The sequence below is a fragment of the Salvia splendens genome, chromosome 16 (genome assembly GCF_004379255.2).
Source record: "Salvia splendens isolate huo1 chromosome 16, SspV2, whole genome shotgun sequence".
Lineage (NCBI taxonomy): Eukaryota > Viridiplantae > Streptophyta > Magnoliopsida > Lamiales > Lamiaceae > Salvia > Salvia splendens.
Window position 1 is genome coordinate 7174919 of NC_056047.1, and position 16296 is coordinate 7191214.

A 16296-nucleotide genomic window follows, 5' to 3' on the forward strand; every position below is an offset into this window, starting at 1 on the left:
CTATATTGAAATCAACATATTATGGGAATGTGTCAAATGTCAATTGACTAATTTCTATGATCAAATCAAAATGTTTTTCTAAAAAAAACAGATGATGTTCGAGTATATGTTGTTACAAAAGTTGAAGACACAAGTAGTGAAATTTGGGACAACAATGATGTCCAACATTAGCAGTGCAATAGTCAAAAAAGCAGGGAGCAATCGACGGTCTCAAAAGCAGCGCCACACCCAAAATTCAAACAAATTCCTCCATCCCTCAACCTCAATCACATTGAATCCACAAAGATGTTGGTTCGAGCAACAACAGCCTTGATCATCATACTCGCAAACTTCTCCACCTCCTCCGCCTCCCTCTGCCGCACCTTCTGCAACAACATCCCCATCCGCCACCCCTTCGGCATCGACGAAGGCTGCGGCGCCGCCCCCTTCCACCGCATGCTGAACTGCTCCACCGCCGCCGGCCTCTTCTTCCTGACCCCCTCCGGGTCCTACAAGGTCCAGAGCATCGACTACGGCAAGAAAACGGTGGTGCTCTACGACCCATCCATGTCGACGTGCTCCATCCTGCAGCCCCACCGCGACTTCCTCATCACCGACATCCAGTCCGCCACCATCCCCCCCTCCCCCGACACGCTATTCCTCCTCCTCAACTGCTCCGCCGACTCCCCGCTCCTCAACCGCTACCGCTACCTCTGCGCCTCCAACTTCTCCGGCCACTCCTGCGACGAGCTCTACGCCACCTGCACCTCCTTCAAGCTCTTCCACATGCTTTCCAACTCCACCGCCTCGCCCCCGTGCTGCTTCACCACCTACGACACCCTCAGGTATGTTACGCCTCAAACTAGCCCTTATATATTATGGGTAATAGCCAATTTTTTTTAGTAGTTTTTTTTATTTTGTTGATACGAAGGTACCGATAGAAATTCATGGGTTCCATCTTAAAACCAATTGATGATAAGAGGAGAGGCACATGAGACTTACATAAACCAATTGGTGATAGAGGAGAGGCCCATGAGACTTACAGAAACCAATTGGTGATAGTGGATTAAGCTGGATTAAGCTCTTTGTGTCTCTTTGTGTACACCTATATGGGATATTATTATATTCATTTTTAGCCAACACCCTCCCTAACACACCTTCCCTAGCCAATTGGTGATAGTGGATTAAGCTCTTTGTGTACAGCGATTTGGAATATTATTATATTCATTTTTAGCCAACACCCTCCCTCTTATTATATTCATTTTTAGCCAACACCCTCCCTAACACACCTTCCCTAGCCAATTGGTGATAGTGGATTAAGCTCTTTGTGTACAGCGATTTGGAATATTATTATATTCATTTTTAGCCAACACCCTCCCTCTTATTATATTCATTTTTAGCCAACACCCTCCCTAACACACCTTCCCTAACCAATTGGTGATAGTGAATTAAGCTCTTTGTGTACAGCGATGTGGGATATTATTATATTCATTTTTAGCCAACACCCTCCCTCTTATTATATTCATTTTTAGCCAACACCCTCCCTAACACACCTTCCCTAACCAATTGGTGATAGTGGATTAAGCTCTTTGTGTACAGCGATGTGGGATATTATTATATTCATTTTTAGCCAACACCCTCCCTCTTATTATATTCATTTTTAGCCAACACCCTCCCTTAAACCCTTCAAGGTGAATCTCCCTCCCTCTTATTATATTCATTTTTAGCCAACACCCCCCCTTAAACCCTTTAAGGTGAATCTTGAAGGGGTTGGACCATTTAAGGTGAATCTTGGAGGGGTTGGACTTTTTTGTGATCGATTGGACAATCGGCCCAATTTTTTTTCCGATCGATTGGACCACTGGCCCAAATTTTCAGCTCAGTTATACTGCTGGGTCAATCATTTTTTTTCATTTTTATGTTTCAATTGCCAACAGGTATATGAGCATGAACATATTGGACTGCTCGCATTACACGAGTGTGTACAATGTGGATGAGTTGAAGGGGGTGGGGCCCCTGGACTGGCTTTACGGGATCAAGCTGTCGTATAGCTTGCCTGATTTGGGGTGCGACCGTTGCTCTAAATCCGGGGGAGTTTGTGGCTTTGATGTTGACACTCAAGGCTTCACTTGCATTTGCTCTTTCAACACTAATGCTACAAGAGACTGCGGTAATTTTCTACCTTTTTTGTGCTTTACAAAATTTTAGTTTAAACCAACAATGTGGTTGGATATATGAACTTCAAATTTTGCCATATTAATCATTTGAAATACCATGATAATTTTCATGTGTTGAAGCATTTTTTTTGTTCTTTTGCAAAATGAAAGAGATAATAGTCAATTAGTTAAATTGCAAATTTTGATCAATCTTTGGTTGGTCCAATGAAATTTGAAAACAAAATTGTATTAAATCTTGAAGTTTGTTTGCATTTATATACAAAACAACGTCTTTGTTAATGCTCAAAACAACGCCGTTTATTTAGAACTAAAAAAAGGGAAAAGAAAATTTAGGAAAAATACTTATTTTAATGACAATGTGATAAGACAATTGAGAAAAAATTGAAACTTTATGATTTAATGTTCTCATAGGACTGATCGAATTTCATGATCTAAACCGAATTTGATCAAATTGTTTGATTGATTGGCTATTATCCCGAAAAAATGGGTGAAAGTTTGTGTATCTAGGCGATTAAATTTTTTTCCCTCTATATAACTTATATGCATTCAACAGTCTAACTTTTGAATATGAATCGCAGGGGGTTTATATGTAAACAGAGGAGGAAAGAGCAATGGAACGCCTTCAGTTGTGGGAGTAGTTGTGTTGATTTGCAGAGCTATATTTTTGTCCTTGCCAACTTTGTAATACGTTACATCAAATTCAATTCTTGTGCGGCATAAATGATTGAGATGGATACATTACTAGATTTGAATTCAAGAAACCATTTTATGGTAAATATTTGAATTATGTTATCTTCGTTACTAGATTTGACATTTTCAATGGGATAAAAAATCAAACAATATCAGCCTGAATGAGTTATCATCACAGGTCTTGGATAGTCCAAAAACTTCAATTTCTTCAAAATAAACAATACAGTAGTGCATTACCTTATACCCAGATGAGTCCTACCTTATTGGAGTACAAATTTTATAATTAAAAATTAATATTATTGAGCCTTACTATTTACATATAGTCAAAAAAGTGAAATAAAAAGTGTACTATAAGATACGAAACACCATTTTTAACTATGTAGATAATCTTAAAAAATAAATTCTCCCCAAATTAGTATGTACTCCCTCCGTTTCACCTCAAGTGATCAACTTTCCATTTTTGGTTATCTCATCTCAAGCGATCGATTTCATTTTTTAGTTAAAAACAAAACTTCAATCATCTCTTACTTTATTCCTCTCTCTTACTTTATTCTTCTCTCTTACTTTATTTTCTCTTTATTTCTCTTATTTTTTCATTTCTCGCACTATACTCTCTCCACTTTAACTCAATACATATCATTTTCTTAATTTCCGTGCCGAAAAGAAATCCATCAATTGAGACGGGACGGAGGGAGTAGATTCCATGAACTCCATTGATCCTCTTGTAGTAGCCGGAGATGTCAGATGCCTACGCCGTCAACTTAATTCCAAATGGGGCTTTGAATATTATTGCATTGCAGTTAGTGTCTGAATCTGTGTCACAATGTCACATTCACATTCCTAATCCCAACCAAGTCAGGATTGATTCATAATAAATTGAGAAGAGGTTGGTTTGATAATCATTGTTGTACAGCTGCAACTTGGTCAAACACGGCGACAGCGCACCTCTCATTTTCCATTACAAAGAATCATTCCAACATTTTCCATATACAACCCACGCGCTATGCCCTTTCTCTATTCTTATACTCTCCTCTTCCCGGAATTCTTCTCCTCCCATCTTCAACTAAAGGTCCGACCTTTTCATCATCATCTTCTTGCTTTATCATCATTTTATTGTAAATTCACTTTCAATTCCTAGAATTTGGTAATGATATCTTGTTGTGATTAATAGGCACTTCTTGTCTTGTAATTTGAATATTTTTTATTGTTGGAATTGTTGAAAAATCACCATGTTGCTGCTTGATTGGGGCTTTGCTTGTGAAAGGAATAGTATTTCACATTTCTTGAGCTTTGGTTGAACCTAGGCACCTTCTCTTCCTTGTTGATTGTAACAGTTCTTCCACTCTTCAACTGCAGATATCTAGCATAAAATCATAATGGGGTGCTTCTCTTGCTGTGAGGATGATGACATGCAGAAGATTGCTGGTCATGGACAATACACCACACCCCACACTGCAGGTCACTTTCCTACTCCTCATCTAACCTCAATTTAATGGATGGTTATAATATCAAATTAGATTAAACTGAAATTTTTCTTTTTAGTTTTTTTTTGCCAAAGGTAAGATATCTTTTCCATGGAATCTAAATTTAGGTTGTAACAGTTGACTTAAATTCGTTGGTCTTTTTCTTTCTGCTGTAAAGTTTCATTGCTGTTTCAGACTTGAAATAATGGAAGTAATTCTTATGTCTGCAAATTAACATAACAAGTTGTCAATGTGAAATCATGGTTTCCTTTAAAAAATTTATCTTTATAGGCTGTTCAGTTGGTTTGGTTACTTGTGATTAAAGGGCATGACTAATCATATCTCTTGTTTGGTTGCGTTTTCCTCAAAAGCCTGGCCCGTGCTAATGTATCTTGACCCATCTCCATAAAGAAAATATTAGATTGTAGCAGATGATTAAGCGTCTCATATTGTATGTTAGCAAACCTAACGTTACCTTAGTTGTTAAACACTCTGAATTTATGGTTACAATAATCAAACTTACTCAAGATCATCTTGTAGGCAATCCTTTAGCCCATCGTGCCACTGAAGCAACGCCGATGGACAGAGAGACTGTTACTATGCAGCCGATATCTGTCTCTGCGATTCCAGCTGATGAATTGAAGGATATTACAGATAATTTTGGTTCAAAGTCTTTGATTGGTGAGGGGTCGTACGGGAGGGTGTATCACGGAGTCCTGAAAAATGGACAAGCGGCAGCAATTAAAAAGTTGGACTCTAGCAAGCAGCCTGACAAAGAATTTTTAGCACAGGTTTCATCATAACACTACATTCATCAACTTTGAGATATTTCAGTCCGATGCATTGTCTAAAATATGGTTTTGCAGGTCTCTATGGTGTCAAGAGTAAAGCATGAAAATGTGGTTCAACTACTTGGTTATAATGTAGATGGTGGTCTACGAGTTCTGGCCTATGAGTATGCTACGAATGGATCCTTACACGATATTCTTCATGGTCAGTTGAACCTTAAACATTGTGGACCTCCATTCACTAGGATAGTACTGGAGAATGGCATGCTAATTGTTTTAGTTTATTTTACTCAACGTATGAAACTTATTTTCGTCTATTAATACAGGAAAGAAAGGTGTCAAAGGCGCGCAGAGAGGGCCAGTTCTCTCATGGGTTCAAAGAGTTAAAATTGCTGTTGGGGCCTCAAAAGGATTGGAATACTTGCACGAGAAGGCAGAGCATCATTTTATTCATCGTGACATCAAGTCGAGTAATGTTTTACTTTATGATGATGATGTCGCTAAGATTGCAGATTTCGACTTGTCCAATCAAGCCCCTGACACAGCAGCCCGTCTTCATTCCACTCGTGTTCTTGGGACTTTTGGTTACCACGCACCTGAGTATGCCCATAAAACTTGTTAACTAGTAGTTGAACGAATCAATTAACTTTGCAAATATATCTTCCTTCATTCGAAATACGAAGTACTCAATCATTATCTTAGCCCTGAGAAGTTCATTTTATTTTTTGTGCTAGGTATGCAATGACTGGCCAGCTAAGTTCAAAGAGTGATGTTTACAGTTTTGGTGTGGTACTCCTCGAACTCTTAACTGGCCGTAAACCGGTGGATCATACACTGCCAAGGGGACAACAGAGTCTTGTGACATGGGTATGTCGTTATATACTAAACGCGAAGACTTCAATTTTCTTTCAAACTTTATAATTTGCACATACATTATTCAACCGATTAATGGGCAATCCACTATCTAGGCCACGCCAAAGCTAAGCGAAGACAAGGTAGACCAGTGTGTTGATGGTAGACTCGGTGGGGATTACCCTCCTAAGGCTGTTGCCAAGGTAAGTAACCGTGTTTTGCCTCGAATCCCATCTGTAATTCGATCTGCAGTCATGTGACCATGAATGCTTTTGCTTAAAACAGATGGCTGCAGTTGCTGCCTTGTGCGTGCAATACGAAGCAGATTTCCGCCCCAACATGAGCATCGTAGTGAAAGCGCTCCAGCCTTTGCTGAACGCTTCCAACAGGAACAGCCACTTGTGAAATGTTGTTATCTTTGACACCCATTTATACCATGTTTTGAGTTGTGTAGATATAGTCAGCATTCTTTTGTTGGCAGATTGCTACTTTCTATATTTTTTTGTGGGGAATGGATCAAATTTTATTCTTGTAATGTGCTTTCTCTTATTAACATTAACACTCCTCTCTGAGTATTATACTTGCTTGTCTTGTGTTTTTGTGAGTATTGGAATTTAGACTATATTTCAACAATTTGTTAAAAACTTTGACAATTATTAGTAGGTCAGTCTTATGTTTCATATATTTGAGTAAGCACTACCACTAGTAGAGATGAAAAGGATAATAGTGGTTAAACTTAATGTCTAAGGCTAAAAGTCTCATATTCGATTCGAGTCTACCATGACATGGCCTTTAAAATTTATGTGTATTTATGAAAGAAAAAAAAAGGATAATAGTGTAAACATGAAAGTGAAGATGAGTTGTTTCATGGTGATTATTAGAGCAAGAATTGTGTATAAACTATACATTGCCGCAATCAAAGAAACAAACAGATCATTCACATTTGAGGCTAAGAGATGTATCCTTATGCTATGTGCTACTTAGTTCCTAGAAAGAATCACTCCGTCTTCAACGCTTGTCCTTTTTCCTCGTATTACCCTGTGGCGCACAGACACCATAGATATACATAAGCATCCCAAAAAAATTATATGAATCTCAGAAGAGTAATACACATACCTCTCTTAGTATTGGATATTCATCTGACTCGAGCATTCGGACCACCTGGCTCATTGTCGGTCTTTGCTGCGCATTCGGATCCACACACCTTAACGCTGTCAAAAGAGCTCTTTTCAGGGCAGACGTAGACGGCCTTGTCTCCAGATTGGGGTCCAGCACCTGGTCCGCCCGCTTGGCTGCCACCATCATCTTGAGCCAGTCGACCAGGTTTTTCTCGTGCACAGGCCGGCTGTCATCCACGGGATCTCTCCCAGTTATGGACTCCAATAGCAGAACACCGAAGCTATACACATCACTCTTCTCATTTAGGAAGCCACTGCTTGCATATTCTGGTGCAACATATCTGCCAAAGCATTGAAACATCAGTATATATAAATATATGTCAGTTTCATGATTAAGAAGAGAGAAAAACTGACCCAAAGGTACCCATAACTCTGGTTACAATATGAGTCTTTCCAGCACCAAGCAACTTGGCCAGTCCAAAATCAGATATTTTAGCATTGAAATCCTCATCAATCAGTATATTGCTGGCTTTGATGTCTCTATGAACAACTTTGGGCTCAATTGCATCATGAAGATATGCAAGACTGCACCCAATAGTATTAGTAATTGACAAACCAAACCAAACCAAACCCAAACAGAAAAAGAAAAAGAAACCTTTATTTAATTACTCACTCACCCCTTAGCTGTGCCAAGAAGAATCTTCACTCTTCCCTCCCATGTAAGGTGCCCATGGTGGGCCATAGCCCCATGAAGCCATTGCTCAAGATTCCCATTGTTCACATACTCATATACCAGCAATCTGATCCATCCATCATCATACTCAAAAATTCAAAATCTAACCATCTCTACTCACATTGCTATACTATGAATATGTATACTATTACTACCTGTGGGTGCCTTCAATGCAATAGCCCAAGAGTCTGACCAAGTTTTTATGCCTTACATGGCCAATAGCTTCAACTTCCACCCTAAATTCCTTCTCTGCCTGCCCTCTGCATGTATGATTTACATCAATATACAAGTTGGTAAATAAGAAGACAAAATGAAAACTTTGACAACTTACAAATTGTTGAGAAGTCTTTTGACAGCAACAACAGTACCATTGATGAGCTGGCCACTATACACAATTCCATACCCACCCTCTCCAATAACATTCTCCTTTGAAAACTTGTTTGTTGCCATCTCCAAATCCCTCAGAGTAAACCAGTGACCCCAGCCCAGGTGAGACAGCTCAGGTAGGCCAGCTAGAGGGGAACTCACAGAGACAGCATTGGGATCATTTGATGAAGAATTGAAGGAATCCTCATTCTTGAAATGCACCAAAAGCTTATCACAGTCTTTCTCCTTCTCCTCCTGCACATTGAAGTATTCCACTTCTTCCATTCCAGCTGACTTCTTCTGCTCTATCCTTATCTCCTTGATCTCTCTAGACACATTTGGGATCAACCCAGCTAAATTCTTCTTCTTAGATTTGCTACAACGCCATAGCAGCAACATGACAACCACTACAAAGATGCCCACAAAGATGCTCACTAAGACCCACACCTTGAGATGAAAGATGTGTGTTTTCTTGGATAAGTCGAAGTTATAACTCGAACCCATTTGCTACCATCTAAAACCATGCACAAAGATGCAATCTTTTTCAAGAAAGCTCGCTTCATGAAAAACAGACTTCCCTCACTGGAAATGCTATTTCTAGAGTAGGAGGCTTTAGATCAAGTTAGGGAGTGAGACACATTGATATTTTTGGGTATGACACTGAATACTACTTAGAATTTAATGATCAGAACTGAATGACAACTTACAGGATATGGCAGAGAAAGAGAGAGAGAAAAAAAACAAGAAAGAAGTTGAATTGAAGTTAAAGGGTGCAGAGAGAGAAAAAAGAAGCAAAGCACATGGAATTGTGAGATAATAACAACGCATCCACTCATTATAGTTAGGTGATAAATAATGTCACTTTACACATGAAGAAGTAAAACACAAGCATCAACCAATCACAATACACCAGAAATTGTAAAATAAAAAGATCAAAACTGAAGGTTTATTATAAATAAATTGACTACACATGAGTAGGAATGAGTTAGTGGAATGTGGGGTCACTACCAAAAATGGTAAAAGTGAAATGGGTCAAATTATGTGGGACGGCCCAAAATGGAAAACTGGGTCAAATTATGTGGGACAGAGGGAGTAACAATCTTGCTTGATTAAATACATTTTTGGAAGTTCATACTATTCTATCATTAGGATTTCATATCTTCATTAATATCAATATAAATAATTGGGATTATTTTATCGTGCTTGTGATAAATAGTATGTGAGCATAATATAATAATTATTCAATGTAAAAGTTAACTTGGAAACTACTTTAGAATAAAGCAATGCTTGCAAGTTATTGAACAACCTATATATTTATGCAATTTTTTATTTTATTAAGAACCAACACCAAAAAAATTATGAAAAATATATAAGAAAGTTGAAAGGCAATGATGATTTTTTTTATGATTGGTATTGGCGAGCAATGAAAAATGCAATGTAAAATAATTAAATCTGTATTAGTGACAGGTTGAAAGATCCAATGAACAGACTGGACAACAAACTCTCCAAAAACCAATTTGTGTTAGGCATCTTGTCTATTCCTCTATAATTTAATCATGGATTTATTAATAATACTAATTATATTCTCGTCAACTCCAAATATTAGTCCTAATTAACAAATCCACAACTAACAAGGTGCAGTGCATATATATTTATACATCACTTGTGGAAAACTCCTATAAAATTGGACTTAAATAATAAATAATTCAACATTAACAAACGAAGTGGTTAGTGAGAATATATATATATGATTATATGGAGTTGTGATCAATGTCGAACCAATTTTAAAGACCGAACTAGAGACCAAATCTGGGCCATTAGATCTAGTTTTTTTGATGAGATGCGCTGATGTGTAAATTTTTTTCGGCTTCATTACAAGCTCATTTTACTTCATTGTATAGGTTTATTACTTCATTCTGTACGTAATACCTTGAAACTACAAGATGTTTTTACTTGCTTCCAGTAGGTTTTGAAATGATTCAACATATGCTTCATTCAAATTCATTGACGTGGGTTTTTACCTGATTCACATTTAAAAATGCAATTTATTCAAGTGAGTTTATTACTTTATTCAGAAACGTTATTACTTCATTGGATAAGATTTTTACTTCATTCCAGTAGAACTTCAAATGCTTCTACACATACTTCATTCCAATTATTTATTACATTATTTCATGTGTTTATTAAACCATATCAACACCGTGGAAGTGGTGATATATTCTGGAATGAAGTAAAAACCTACTGGAATGAAGTAATATATTCTGGAATGAAGTTAAATCATCGTAACATGTTAGTGTGACTTATTTACCTTCGGATGAATTAAAATAGGCTCATGATGAAGGCGAAAATAAATTATAAATTTGTGTATCTCATCCATAAAAAACTAGATCTAAAAACCCTAATTTGGTATGGTTCGGTGGTTCGGTCTTTAAGAGTGGATTTGTGGATAATGGGACTCTGATTATATGAATGGTAAGTCGTTGCATGTGAATTGTACTTAATTTCAAAATTTTGAGATTGATTAAGGAGAATATGTACATTAATATACAAAGTAAAGTAGTCGGTTGGGAAACCAAAGAGACAGACTGGATAGCACAAACACAATTATAAAGAGTAATAGTACTAGTTGGCCATTCCCATACATGCCAGCTTTTTATAATTTGTAAATCAATAATTACTTAATAAGTAATCACTATTATTGATCAAAATCAAGTTTTTACTTTTTACTTTATGGAATAAAAGAATATATCGTGTGTGCTTTCTTTCTTTAAGTCGCTATCTCAACACCGTCAGGGAGAAGTTGCAATAAAATTTAATTATTATTACATTAAAATGAATAAGTCGACTTTTAATTATGCATTTGTTTAATGCTCGTTTTTAATTACTAGTACTAGGAACTGGGTGCCTATTAATTTATAGTTAATGGTGATCGTATTTATATTAAGTCTTGCGAAACACACTGCCTACATATATTAGTTCTATATTCTATATTTTTATAATTTATAAATCTGTGTATTTTAATATTATTCATCTTCGACTATTGTTTTAGCTCAAATTGCTTTAAGTGTATGTTGAAAAAGAAAAGGCGTTACGATCTGTAGGAGAGCAAAAAGTAATCAATAATTTTGGCCATTTTCGAAGTCAATATATAACTACTAAAGCCAAAAGAATAATAAATAATGAATGACAAAGGACAAAGTGTTCTTCAATTCCTTGATCACTAATATTGATATTGGGCAATGTTGGGTATGGTAATGACATATACCAATCCTAGTTCTAACATATACGAAAAATTCAAAATTTATAGTTAACTTTTAATAATGTCCCATGTGCATGTACTAAATAATAAGATGGAATTAATGCAAGCAGTTAGCTGTGGTGATCAATGGCAGTTTTGGCAAAATAATCAGTAGCAAAGGATAATCTGATTGATTATGAGGTGGATGTATCCAACAATATCAATGTTATGTCTTGTCTTTCATGATCATAATCCAAAAACTAACCTGCCCTTCACGACTTTTTTTCAAAAATTAATTGATTCTTGATTAAGATTATTAGATTGTCTTTTTCATGAATTAATTAGTGGCTCCTAATGCAAACGTAACGACGTGCCCCAGTATCTAGACAGACAATTCCATGATTGATTACTCACTAGTGTAGACACAAGTGGGATCATGTATATGTCATATATTCATACATACCTTATAATTAATCCACTAGCTTATTCTTAATAATTTTGTCTGAAAGCATAATTTTGTATCTTGTGTACCCTTACAACTGCATAAAGAAGATGAGGACAAAGCGGTAAAGTGGTTAATGCCCCGATCAAAGGTCTCGGATTTGGATTTGAGTGTCGTATTAAAACTAGTGTCGTTCACTATCAACATCTCAACCATTTGTTCACTTTATTTCTCACCTATTTTACCAATTTTGCATTAAAAATTAATGTCGTTCAGTATCAACACTTATTTTTCATGGACGGAGATTGCTAACATTAGTTTAGACTAGTAAGCGTCGAAATGATTAAAAAAGGTCTCAATTATCAAATTTTTTGCTGGGGTTTTATTATAAATGAATACGACATAGTGTTTATTCTGTACAGATTTCTGAAGATTTATGCAATACATACATTTTCTACAAGGAATAATTTAATCATGGGGGGCAACTAAAGCAGCTTCTTGTATCTTGGTATCCCCTATTTGTAGGCCACTCTGCACTTGGCTTTCTGATGCACCCAATTCATTAGATACTGTCACTTGGTTTTGTGATACACCCAACTCATTAGATAGTTTGGCACACAACTGCAAATACAAATAAATACTCTTTCTGGTCAGGAAAAACTTGATATAGATATATAGGTAGTAAGTATATTATATCAATACTATTATCTTATTATGATGAAGACAAGAACATACCTCTCTGTACACTGTTGAATCACCACAAGTTTTCCGCAGCTCGACCACATAAAAGGCTGGACTTATCTCGTAAACCTGTGACACATATATGAGTAGTGCGTTAGAATAAGATCATGGAAAGCAACATCTCGTTCCACTTGTATTTACTTACTTGGGCAGCTACTGAGAGACATGCCGGTGCTTTCTGATCTTTGTGCTCTAGCGTGACTTTCAACTGTATGCACATATTTAAGCCAAAGTGTTAGAGAATAGGGAAATTAGCAGTCTGATGAATAAAATTAATGTACAAGACATGGAAACTGACCTTTCCGTTTTTCTTCTGGACATGAAATCCCATCTCTGTAACTGTATGTTTAATTCTCTCCAGTAATTCTTTTGGACAGTGATTTGAGGTAAACCTGATTTTCCTCTCAGAAACAACCTCTTTCTCAAAGAAGCCAGAAAGGTCGAGGCAAGCGGACATTCCAATCAGCTGAAAGGCATTGATTAGATAAGGCGAGTGCGGATCCCTCTCTGCTTCTGGAGTCTGCACAATACATTGACATTGCAAAACATGTTTTAAATCATCCTAGGTTTATCAATATATTAATTTGCATTAATAGGCAAAGTTCGTACTGTATCATGTAGAGATGATAGTTTATCTTCTTCTGTGCAAGCACAATCCTCTTCTTCATCAGGACCTGAAGGAGTATAGTCCTGTTTGAACCAGTCATGATTCTTTATATCGTCCATGCTTATCCTGGTATTCGGGTTAGGATCAAGTATCCTCTTTATTAGGTTTTTGGCTCCTGAAGAAAGCCATTTCGGCATCCGAGTATCTCCCTTGAAAATCTGATTACAAATTTGGGAAAATCTTAGGCTCCAAACTAAAGGAAAATTGTTATGTATATCAATTTAAAGGGGACTGGTACCTTCTGATAAAGTACGACCAGATTCCGGTCATCAAAAGGAAGGTGTCCTGTGAGTATAACGTACAGGATGACACCGCAAGACCATGTATCTGATGTTGCACCATCGTACCCTTTGTTTGAGAGAATTTCAGGGGCAACATAGTTTGGACTTCCGCAAGTTGTATGTAACAAACCATCAGCCTAACAATGTTAAATGGACATTGTCAGTAACTGAGACTGAGAAAATAAGACGAAGAAACAAGAGATGAACTTATGCATACCCTAAAGTGTTGAGGCAACGCACTAAGGCCAAAATCTGTGATCTTAATGACTCCACTTTGATCAATCAACACATTCTCTAGCTGCATTTGGAAATTAAAACGATATAATATTAATTTAAGTGTCTGCAGATATAGATGCTACAGTATTTGAAATGGAGTCATTACTTTGAGATCTCTATGATATACGCCTTTGTTGTGACAGTAAGCAACACCGTCAATTAACTGTTGAAAAAGCTTCCTGCCTTGAGCTTCAGAATATTTTCCTCGCGATGCCTGTAAATTATTTGCTTAAACCCTTGGTAAACCAAACCAATTAAGTATGCATTGCTTCTGGAAAAACTACTTACAATTCTGTCAAAAAGTTCTCCACCATTCACATACTCAAGGACCATGTATATCTTCACCTTGCTTGCTAAGACCTGGTTGTTCATCAGTCAGTTAACACCTTTTGCAGCATTATAATTCAATTCACATAAATACCATATATGAGCAACAAAGTAGGTTTCTAAACTTAATACTACTATCATGTTTAATTTTTATATCATGTTTAGGTTGAATAGTACTTGAAGCATATACATGTTCATATATTAAAGGTTAATGGTTATATGTTACTCCATAATCCATATCAATGATTTGTGTGAATCAACTCAAAAAAAATCTAGCTCAGCTAACAACTTGCACACATTTATTTCATCATTCATGCAACTAGCCTAGTACTATTCGACATTATACAAGTATGGAAATAAAAAAATAATCCAAACTGATCAAGTGTGTGGGGGCCATATAGACATTGATGGACATGATATGAGTGCATGTGAGGGTAAAACAAGAACCACAAGCTATGAAGAAGGCTCATGTGATTGTGATGGATGACAAGAAGCTGTAGTAGTCCATACCCTACTCCACAAAAGCATATCCACACGCATATCCATCCCATAATTTCGTGTGACCCATGTGAACAGTATTCAATTAATTATGCCAACAACCTTCACCTATAGCTATCTACCTACGTCACTTGACTCAACTCAAAGCAACTGGACATGGTCGCCGGGGAATGAATCAAAGTTACCTCATGTAACCTCACAACATTTGGATGTCTGAGGAGTTTCAATGTGCCAATCTCCCTCTTTATCTGCAACCACAACCGTTCAATTCAATAACTCGATTGCAGAAAATATAATAAAAAATTGAAAAATCAATGAATGCACACACCTGATCGATAATGTTGAGGCCGGAGATTCTGTTCTTCTCCAAAACCTTGATAGCAAACGATTCACCGGATTCAACGTTTGTAGCAAATTTGACTTTTCCGAAGTTGCCCTCTCCCAACGTCCTCCCCACGGCGTACTTCCCCAGTCTCTTCCTCCCTATCGATCCCGATTCCGATTCCGACTCCGACTCCGATCCTCTGGCTGCGTGCAGCAATACCATAATCAACAACGACGGATTGAAGCGAATAGATAGATAGATAGATATCGGTGCGGCTGAAATCGGTGGACTCCAACTGCTCTCTGTCGCTACTTATATTAATAGATACGAATCGCCACAAATCTTGCCACGTATATATACCATGCCCTATGCCTTTCCTATCCAAACAAATGCACATGATATGTTTGATTATTCAATTCAATTCAATCGTATTTGAATTTGAGGGCAAAAGGGGTTGCGTGGAGTGTAGAGACGCACGCAAGCATCAGAGATGGTTGGGGCGTTATTGGCCACACGACATCCCAAAATTGGAGTTTGGACCATTTTGGAGAAGCCATAAATTAGTGGACCTCACCGCCCAATTCCATCATCTCCCCCAATCAACGCTGCTTGTCTACGCCGACGCCTCAAACTTTACAATTTGAACAAATCTCTTCTTGGACACGTTTTCAGTTATTCCTCTATAAAATAAGTACTGCATTCAAACGTGGGATACGTTTTTTCTTCCATTTTTTAATTTTAAATGATAAAAATGTGCTGATTTACCTTATACAGACAGCTGGAAATTTTACTTTTCAGAATCCAAGTCTTACTCTTTTGGATAAGGGTTTAGGTGGCATTTTTTGGGACTTTGTTCTTCCAATATAACCGAGTGTTAATTGAAACGGTTAGTAAAAAATTTACATAAGTTGCAATTTTACACAATTAACGAAGACGATATGCTCAATTATTATTCATTAAATTGGAATTGAGAAAAGGAAAATGATTTGTTTTTTATGTAATTGTGCGCGGCGAACTTGATCATTAGAAGAAAAAAATTTCTAGTGGTACTACAATTATATCAGTGAACATTGGGGAAATGTATAAAATAAAATATCGAAGTAGTAAGGTAAGTCATCGGAATGTTTTCGATATTTGATGTATAGATCTTAGAATATCGTAATCCAATATTGAATACTCATTTTCTTGGTATACGTTATATTCATATAGAAAATGGCATAATCCAATCTTACGTAATTATGTGAGACGGTCACGACATATATGCTTTGTAAAAATAATTGCATATTTTGAAATGAATATAATAGGGCCAATGTATATATAGCTTAAACTTGTTTG

At 36.9% G+C, this 16296-nt stretch overlaps 4 protein-coding genes across 5 annotated transcripts; 2 read left to right on the forward strand and 2 right to left on the reverse strand.

The window, feature by feature from the left end:
- Window positions 1-168: 168 nt before the first annotated feature.
- On the forward strand, window positions 169-2902 carry LOC121770935. The gene is made up of 3 exons (XM_042167709.1): window positions 169-824; window positions 1917-2149; window positions 2735-2902. The coding sequence occupies exons 1-3, from the start codon at window positions 286-288 to the stop codon at window positions 2839-2841; spliced, it is 879 nt and encodes a 292-aa protein (XP_042023643.1). The 5' UTR covers window positions 169-285; the 3' UTR covers window positions 2842-2902.
- An 826-nt stretch (window positions 2903-3728) lies between these two features.
- On the forward strand, window positions 3729-6484 carry LOC121770932 (pto-interacting protein 1-like). 2 transcript variants are annotated; one of them, XM_042167704.1, is made up of 8 exons: window positions 3729-3915; window positions 4203-4304; window positions 4850-5100; window positions 5176-5302; window positions 5424-5697; window positions 5832-5964; window positions 6066-6152; window positions 6235-6484. In XM_042167704.1, the coding sequence occupies exons 2-8, from the start codon at window positions 4223-4225 to the stop codon at window positions 6352-6354; spliced, it is 1074 nt and encodes a 357-aa protein (XP_042023638.1). In that variant the 5' UTR covers window positions 3729-3915; window positions 4203-4222; the 3' UTR covers window positions 6355-6484. The 2 variants fall into 2 exon arrangements, with proteins under 2 accessions (XP_042023638.1, XP_042023639.1); XM_042167705.1 differs by lacking the exon at window positions 3729-3915 and adding an exon at window positions 3966-3990.
- Window positions 6485-6793: 309 nt separating this feature from the next.
- On the reverse strand, window positions 6794-8989 carry LOC121770931 (probable receptor-like protein kinase At2g42960). The gene is made up of 6 exons (XM_042167703.1): window positions 8132-8989; window positions 7956-8060; window positions 7745-7867; window positions 7482-7652; window positions 7066-7408; window positions 6794-6987 (listed from the first exon to the last, which is right to left on the reverse strand). Exons 1-6 carry the CDS (start codon window positions 8668-8670, stop codon window positions 6958-6960), a joined length of 1311 nt encoding a protein of 436 aa, XP_042023637.1. The 5' UTR covers window positions 8671-8989; the 3' UTR covers window positions 6794-6957.
- Window positions 8990-12205: 3216 nt separating this feature from the next.
- LOC121769986 (CBL-interacting serine/threonine-protein kinase 17-like) lies at window positions 12206-15562 on the reverse strand. The gene is made up of 11 exons (XM_042166772.1): window positions 14965-15562; window positions 14822-14884; window positions 14100-14171; window positions 13918-14025; window positions 13753-13833; window positions 13493-13672; window positions 13197-13412; window positions 12886-13107; window positions 12733-12795; window positions 12582-12656; window positions 12206-12467 (listed from the first exon to the last, which is right to left on the reverse strand). The coding sequence occupies exons 1-11, from the start codon at window positions 15181-15183 to the stop codon at window positions 12315-12317; spliced, it is 1452 nt and encodes a 483-aa protein (XP_042022706.1). The 5' UTR covers window positions 15184-15562; the 3' UTR covers window positions 12206-12314.
- Window positions 15563-16296: the final 734 nt, after the last annotated feature.

Excerpts from the sequence above, each read along its gene's own strand:
- LOC121770935 (XM_042167709.1), top strand. The coding sequence starts at position 286 with ATGTTGGTTCGAGCAACAACAGCCTTGATCATCATACTCGCAAACTTC. Across the intron at positions 825-1,916 it reads ACCACCTACGACACCCTCAG|GTATATGAGCATGAACATAT; the intron begins GTATGTTACGCC and ends AATTGCCAACAG. Across the intron at positions 2,150-2,734 it reads TAATGCTACAAGAGACTGCG|GGGGTTTATATGTAAACAGA; the intron begins GTAATTTTCTAC and ends TATGAATCGCAG.
- LOC121770932 (XM_042167704.1), top strand. The coding sequence starts at position 4,223 with ATGGGGTGCTTCTCTTGCTGTGAGGATGATGACATGCAGAAGATTGCT. Across the intron at positions 5,101-5,175 it reads ACAAAGAATTTTTAGCACAG|GTCTCTATGGTGTCAAGAGT; the intron begins GTTTCATCATAA and ends ATGGTTTTGCAG. Across the intron at positions 6,153-6,234 it reads CTCCTAAGGCTGTTGCCAAG|ATGGCTGCAGTTGCTGCCTT; the intron begins GTAAGTAACCGT and ends TGCTTAAAACAG.
- LOC121770931 (XM_042167703.1), bottom strand. The coding sequence starts at position 8,670 with ATGGGTTCGAGTTATAACTTCGACTTATCCAAGAAAACACACATCTTT. Across the intron at positions 7,868-7,955 it reads TGCATTGAAGGCACCCACAG|ATTGCTGGTATATGAGTATG; the intron begins GTAGTAATAGTA and ends TGGATGGATCAG. Across the intron at positions 6,988-7,065 it reads AATATCCAATACTAAGAGAG|GGTAATACGAGGAAAAAGGA; the intron begins GTATGTGTATTA and ends TGTGCGCCACAG.
- LOC121769986 (XM_042166772.1), bottom strand. The coding sequence starts at position 15,183 with ATGGTATTGCTGCACGCAGCCAGAGGATCGGAGTCGGAGTCGGAATCG. Across the intron at positions 13,413-13,492 it reads TGGTCGTACTTTATCAGAAG|ATTTTCAAGGGAGATACTCG; the intron begins GTACCAGTCCCC and ends ATTTGTAATCAG. Across the intron at positions 13,108-13,196 it reads TATCATCTCTACATGATACA|ACTCCAGAAGCAGAGAGGGA; the intron begins GTACGAACTTTG and ends TGTATTGTGCAG.